Source organism: Vipera berus, assembly GCF_964194415.1.
Source record: "Vipera berus genome assembly, chromosome: 2".
In the NCBI taxonomy this organism is placed as follows: domain Eukaryota; kingdom Metazoa; phylum Chordata; class Lepidosauria; order Squamata; family Viperidae; genus Vipera; species Vipera berus.
This window is the reverse complement of record NC_138203.1, coordinates 40,785,264-40,793,095: the sequence shown is the minus strand read 5'-3', so window position 1 is coordinate 40,793,095 and position 7,832 is coordinate 40,785,264. Positions and strand designations below refer to the sequence as shown.

At 34.7% G+C, this 7,832-nt stretch overlaps 1 protein-coding gene across 1 annotated transcript; it reads left to right on the top strand.

Annotated features, from left to right (window-relative positions):
* Positions 1 to 538: 538 nt before the first annotated feature.
* Positions 539 to 7,154, top strand: LYSMD3 (LysM domain containing 3). The gene is made up of 3 exons (XM_081318739.1): positions 539 to 678; positions 1,819 to 2,106; positions 4,047 to 7,154. The coding sequence occupies exons 2-3, from the start codon at positions 1,834 to 1,836 to the stop codon at positions 4,620 to 4,622; spliced, it is 849 nt and encodes a 282-aa protein (XP_081174865.1). The 5' UTR covers positions 539 to 678; positions 1,819 to 1,833; the 3' UTR covers positions 4,623 to 7,154.
* Positions 7,155 to 7,832: the final 678 nt, after the last annotated feature.

Here is a 7,832-nt window from a genome sequence, read left to right as displayed (position 1 = left end):
ATATATTAGTTTCCCCTTTTAAGTTGCATTACTGAAATAAATGAACTTTTGCACGATATTCTAATTTTTCGAGTTTCACCTGTATTATCCCCAACACCACACATACACACAAAGTTTTTATGAGAACACCAGCAGCACATAAAGCACAATAGTACCATATTCCCTTCACTATTTTCCTCAGCAACTTGAAGAACAAGAAATAATAGCTGTCATTAAATTCACTTATCATTCTATGATAGAAGCAATGGATGTTTAGCTACCCATTATGCTAAAAAAATCCTTTAGACTGTTTTTAATTTTCTAGAATTCTAAATTTCTGTAATATCACGATATTAATGACTGCCCAGTGGATGGAGAATACTTCAAGCGTATATAACACGAAATTATGTGAGAGAGAGAGAGAGAGAGAGAGAGAGAGAGAGAGAGAGAGAAAGTACATGAGCTGTTGCAAAATCTCGCGACAGTAGCATGTTGCCATTTCGGAAAATGCCGTCGCGGGATTTTGAGATCTCACGAGAAGAAGGCGAGCAGAGTGGCCGCCATCTTGTCGACGCGCGGGCGCTTTCGCTCTTGCAAACCAGCTGCATTTTATTTTACTTTCTCGGCTTCCCACAGTGGCATCCGCGGAGAACGTTGAGCTGGGGCACCCTCCGCAAATGGCCGCTCCTGGGTAGATTGGTAAGTAATCTGCTTGCCAGTCTGTAATACGAGAAGGAGGGAACGTTTTTTAGAAAAAATAATTTCTGAAGTCGGCGGGGGCTGGTAAAATGCCGAGGGTAAGAGATGTTGCGGGGGACCACGGAACAGCTTTGCTGATCTGCCACCGACCCTGGAGCTTTTTTCCATCACAAACTCGCCCATCCTCTTTGTGGAATCATAGCTTCTTGTTCCAGCTTCCCGGCTTTTGATGCGTGGGATCAGGACGTTGTACCGCTTCCTTCTATTGTTAGGATGGGGAAATGCTTCAGCTGCTGAACTTTTTGTTAAAGCTCAAGAGAAGTCCTGCAAGATGACACGTTTATCAGCTGGGAGTTTTCATTTGCCTTTTACTTAGTGGGACTGTTCAATAATTTCGATAGTGGTGGGATCTGGAGATTTCTTTGGTCTGAGCCATCCTTAGTGCCGACGTGTAAGTGCTTGAGACTTCAAAAGCATGCGGGATACGTCGAAAACTTCTTGCCAGATGTAAATATTGACAAAAGCAACTGATGAATCATGATATCAACTATTTAATTTTAACTAAGGTTACAATAATAGTAGCGTAAATGAAATTCACCTTCAGTTTGGAGAGCCGTCTGTGGCATAGCCATCAGAGACCAGGTGTAGCCCTTACTGTTTCCTTTAATATTGGAGATCTTAGGTCACCTTGGAAGTTGTTTATTCATAATAATGTTTTGATGTCAAATTGCAGGAGGCAGCACTATATTCAGTTTATTTTGATCAAACTTGTTGCAAACAAGGGTGTTCATGATGTCTTATCTAATCCTCTTTATTTTGAAGTCTGACTTCTCAAAAGATTGTTGCAAAGAAGCGCTCATGATATCTGTCTAATTAAGTTTCTAATATATCCTAGTACAAAGTTTTTATCATATTGCCAATTAGGTTGTATACTCTGTACATATTGGACTTAACTGCTTCTTTCTTCTGCTATAGCTAGCTGCAATAATATATTGACTTTAAAAAAATATATTAACCTGAAGGATCTGTGTTTATTGAGAGGAATAAATATCCAATAGAGAGCTGAATGAAATAATCTATATACATTTTTATAAACATTTGTGCTTAGTTGCCCTCTTTTTCTTCTCTTTTCTTTGTTAGATTTCTCCTGGTAGAATGACAGGAAAAAGCCAGACTTTAAGTTTCCAACTCCCAGCTGTTGTACAGCCCACTTCAGTGGATAGCCACGTATATCCATTTGGGAACAATCTTAGTTCTGACAGTGATGTTTTGGAAGATGAAGTTGAAATATATGAACTGCGACCTCGGGGAAAAGAAAAAACTCGGAGAAGCACTTCACGAGAAAGAATGGATGATATTGTATTTATAACTAAAGATATACAAGAAGGAGATACACTAAATGCATTAGCTCTTCAATATAGTTGTTCAGTAAGTTTTATCTTTTTCCAGTTGCATATAATTATATCATGTTAGGGACATATAAATGTAGAATGTTTTTAAAATAAAATTATGCAATAAAAACAATTTGAAGGGTTATTAGATTGTGGACTGTACAAATATACAGTAATATGTTTGTCAAGTAGAATAATAGTTTTTCAAAGTTAGTTTGAAACTGGTAATTGTTAAAATTCAATATTTTTCTTTTCTAACAATATTTTATGAAAGTGATATAAAAAATCCAGAAGTGAGAGGATTGTTTTGGATTAGAAATCTTTATTTTAATTCATACAAAGTTAACTTTCCTCCAGTTGGTGTTTATATTTTATTTGTTGGACTATAATGGGGCTATATCAGTGATCTGGTGATACCACCTGAGGAGATAAGCAGAATTAAGGGGGGGGGGAAGGTTACTCAAAATAATTTTATTAAACTTACCAAAAACTTAGTACCTCACTAGCATTTTGGGGAGAGGGAAAATTAAGACTATCAAAAATTGCTAATAATCTTTTTTTAACATACAAGTAAAACTATAGAGTTTAATTAGCTCTTTACGATACATAAGAAACATTCTCTTTTTTTTAAAAAAGTATAGGAAATATTATACAACAGTATAACTACCTTAAATCAGATGGCTACTAGGTAATGAAATCGGGCTGTGTGCTCTTGAAAGAGTGTTTAATGGAGCTAGAATAATTTTTAGTCCTATGCATAGTTTTAGACTCAAAGAAAAATAAATTGCTTTGGAATGCATGCAGGTGTCAGAGGTAGTGTCTATTTCATGTCTTTAATTTCAGTGCATCTTTTCCTGAATCGTGCAATAGCTGTGAAAGACAACCATGAATTTCCAAGAAATGACATGGCTGCATTAAAGAATTGCAAGAAAGAGTTTTGTTCCTGTCCTCATATTCTAAAGTATTCCAAATTAATTGATTTTAAACTATGAAAAAATGGAGTGCAAGATATTTAGGATCAAATAATTTTACTGCAGGCTATAGGTAAAATGTTTATTTGTGCAAAAGGTTAAGGCCACATTCAAACAGCTTTCTTATATTTAGTGGTTGTTTCTGTTTGATAGTATCTACTAAATGCATTTAGACTGGATGCCTGTGGAATGCTATATCTCTGTAGCACTGACTTGGATTATTGTTTCAAACCATAATTTACCTAAATATGATTAAATTATAATTGTTTTTTTCAATCATTCAGTGATTTTTTTATTAAGTCATTAATTAGGCTAACTATGGCCTTGATTCATGGTTGATTTTGTACTACATGCTGAGCCAAAATCAAGTGAACAACATTATACATGTTAGGGACCAGTCCTGAACAAACAGCCACGTCCTGATTGTTTTAGAAGATCTATCTCCCACAATTGTGAAGTGGCTTGAATTGGTAGTTCATCCCTTCTGTCCTCTGCATTTTTTTAAAGAAAAAAAAAGTAGCTTCAAAATAGCTAAGGAAAAAGAGTACAGGTACTTGTTGTTCTTGGTAACCTCAAATTTTTCTTCAACTTGAGCTCTTATTCATATAGCACAATGGCTAATTTTCAAATAGTGAAATATCTTTGCAACTGGCACTAGGGCTGTGACATATCAGATAAGAGATTATTCTACCTTCATTTGCTTGATTCATTTGGATTGTCTTTATTCAGTGATTTAAGCCGAAATCAGTGAACCAGCACTTTTGGTCTCTCTCCAAGAGAATTCATTCTACACAGGAATCCCCAAAATTTGTTTTGTAGAATGAGAGCTAGCCATGTGAACGCTAATATGTAGTTTGATTATTTGACATAATTTAGTTTGATATTGAAAGCAAGGCTTTGTATAAATATTGACAGAGCAGGTGCTTTTTTCAAATGATTGAAAGTAATAGGAGTGATTCAGTTAACTTTCTAAATTAAGCTAATTCATTTTATTATAACATTTCAGGTAGCAGATATCAAACGGGTGAACAATCTTATCACAGATCAGGACTTCTTTGCATTAAGAACTATTAAAATTCCAGTTAAAAAGTTCAGCCTTCTGACGGAGACACACTGTTTTCCAAAAAATAGACAGAATTCAAGATCTGCCTCCTCTTCATATTCCGCAGAATTTTCAGATTCATCACTAGCACCTGAGTTATTCTCATCTACTGAAACAGCTGGTAACTTTTTGAAAGAAGTGGACCGTGATATAGAGCAAATAGTGAAGTGTAATGCTACCAAAAGAGAAAATCTTAATGAAGTTGTTTCTGCTTTATCAACCCAACAATTGAACTTTGAACCAGATGGTAAACCCATCAGACAGAAAGATCCCTATTATGGTGCAGACTGGGGAATTGGATGGTGGACAGCAGTGGTAATAATGGTGGTAGTAGGCATTATAACACCTGTTTTTTATCTTTTATATTATGAAGTTTTGGTCAAAGTGGATGTCAGTCATCATTCTACAGTAGAATATTCATTAGTTGCACCATCTCAGTCAAAGCCATTAGAAAATGAGATAAAGCAGCCTATTTCATGAGGATTAAGTTTTGGTTTTACATGCTAAATGTCAGCTTTCTCACTGTGTATTCTGCAAAGAAGCATGAACGTGTTCTGAGTGGAACTGTAAAGTGGCTATCTCTGATGGTAATATACTGTGTTTATGAAAAGTTGTCAATGTATTGAAAAATTAAAAGTTTATCTGGATCTGCCAAAATATATGGATTTAAGCTGCCACCCTGCCATTGAAGTTAATAGGACTGAAACCAATCTTAAGTGAAGTACCTTTACAATAAACGTAATATTTACTTTAAAAAATGTTTAATCTGGGTATAATGGTATGAAGATTCTAGGTATATCAAGCAATAATACCTTCTATTACAGTATAGTGGAATTAGGAATAGTTTGGTTTATTAGATTTATTGAACAAGCACACTACCTGGTACTGGTGAACAGGATAATCAGTTTGAATTATTTAAGGAACACTATATAATAAAAAAGAACCAAAGATTTATATGATTCCTTTGTTGTAACTGCAATGAGTTTCGGAGAATGGAAACTTAAACAGAAAAAAGGTGCAAGAATTCCACATTCTTTCAACTTCTTTGTTCCCAAAGTGCTCGTTGCATTGTATCATATTGCATATCTTCAAATGCAGAAGAGCTGTATACTGTACACAAGCAGTTTGCACAAACTCCATCTTTTAAATGATTTAGAATTAAAGAGTACTAGCTCCTTGCAAGAAACCAGGAATGGTAATACGATGTCAGATTTCTTCCAAGATTGTAACAATGAAATTGTGGAGGTTAAATAATCCAATGCCCCTAATGTATCACACGTACAGTTGAGCTGAATTGCTGAGCCATTAAGTGCTTGGGCTTTCATTTGGTATATTATTTTAAACTAATTGTTGGGGTATTTAAAATAAACCTTTTGGCTTGGTCTGCTAGTTATTTTTTTAAGTGGAAAACCAGGGTTCAGGAGCTACGGTTTAGTGCACTGTATAAAGCTAATTCTGTGCATGGACAAGTCATACAGGATGGCAGCCACACAAAATGTATAAAAATACATTAATTCCCTCCATTAGAGAAATGCAGTATTATTAGTGGTTTATTTCCTTCTTGAATCTTCTAATTTGGAACTTTTATATTGTTTTTGCACTCATTCAGAGCCTTCCTGCATTATCTGCCTGATCAATATTATTTTGGAAAGCAAGCCTATTGTTCCTTAGAGCATTATTGGAAGTGTACTACAATGTGTACTTAAGAGAGGGACAAGGTCATTCTTTTCATTTTAGCATATTCTTTTATTTATTTTTATTTTTATTACATTTATATCCCGCCCTTCTCCGAAGACTCAGGGCGGCTTACAAGCTTAGCAGTAGCCTTCATTCTATGTATATGCCTGCTTGTTAGGGCTTTCACACACACACACACCCCAAGCGGCATTATTACAAAGTCAGCTTAATTGCCCCCAACAATCTGGGTCCTCATTTTACCTACCTCGGAAGGATGGAAGGCTGAGTCAACCTTGAGCCTGGTGGGATGCGAACCTGCACTAATTGCAGGCAGCTGGTGTTACTTAAGGAGGCATTAGCCCACTGCTCCACCAAGGCTGACTGGTTGCAAGCAAAGAAATGCAACTGAAATATTTCTGAAAATTTTAAGACATTTTTTTTACAATTGGCACATGAATGCATTAGAAGGCCAAGTATGGCTGACTGACAGAACTATAAAACAAGGAAAATAATAGGCCATGCAAGACTATTTCACAGATTTCTATGCGATAAAAATTACAGGGTCGCGTATAGTAATATTTTTCAACCATCTACAGTTTTTGAAGTACCAGAAGTTGTGTGCCTCAAGTATGCAATATTTTTTTTCTTTTCTTAAAACTTGAATTAAGGCATTTGAAAAGAAAATATTAAAGGCATCAAGGAAGATATAGTATAAGTTTAGGTTAAACGGACCTGGGATTTATCATAGCTCAGGAGTTGTGCCTTATTTCTACAACTGAAAAATATTAATCTATAGTGTTTCATGAATAAGTAGTACACCCATGGAATGGAAGGTTTCTTCATAAAAATTATGTAACAAGTGCATTTTGAAACTAAGGTTAAGAATGTGTAAGCTACAATTCCTTATACATTGTTGCTGTATGTTTTTATCTTTTCTAAGTACATTTTCATCATGTGAAGGACTGGAAAGATTATGAAAGGATAACTTGATGTTAAAGGAAAAACTTGGAGTACTAAGTTAAGAAATTCCATTAAAACAAAGCTATTAAGTGTCAGAATATCAGATTTGTAAGTACACTACATAACAAATATATGAAATAGTTTTAATTGCCATTTGGAAAAGAAATTTTCACAAAATGAGATTTATGTAAGTTTCAGAATTTATAAAAAGGCTTTTGGCCAGAGTATTATTTCAAAAAGAACAATATAAATAAATACATATATATTTCTAATTCTGTTTAGAGTGATTAATCAACCATATGAATTGTAGAATATATTTAGTAATGAATTTGTGTGTCATACCTTATTGCATAAAGTCTAAAGAAAACGTGTGTTGTAAACTATAAATTCTTACATAAAGAGTTTAAATAACTCATCTAAAGAAAAATAAATGCACTAAAATCAAGAGAGATATACATAGAAATGCCCTATTGTTTTATCGCACTGAATTATGCAAAGGGGGATTGAGGTTTATTCTAAATACCTAGAATTATTAAAAGGGTTACAAAATATTGTGATTCCTTAGAATATATAACCCATCATATATATATTCTTTAAGAATATTTTTCTACTTATAAAAGTGCATCCTAGGATTTATGTAAGGTGTGCTGATATTCAAAATTGTCATGTATATTATGCAGTTGTATTGGAGAAGGGGAAATTTCAATCTCAACTTTTTGGCAAATTGTCAAATTTTCTAGCTGAAAGATGAAATTCACAATGGCTTTCCCTTTCCCACTGTATTTCACCCATAAAATATGACAGTGGCATAGCCCTATGTTTCAGTATGGAAGGCTTGTGCCAAATTTAATTACTGTACATAGATTGGGCAAACCATGTGAGCCTCACTCAGAATTACCTGACCATATACCAGGGGTCCTCAAGCTTGACAACTTTAAGACTTGTGGAATTCAACTCCCAGAATTCTGGGAGTTGAAGTCCACAAATCTTAAAGTTGCCAAAGTTGAGGACCCCTGCCATATACTATCGGGCAACCTGTGGCTCGAGCTAATT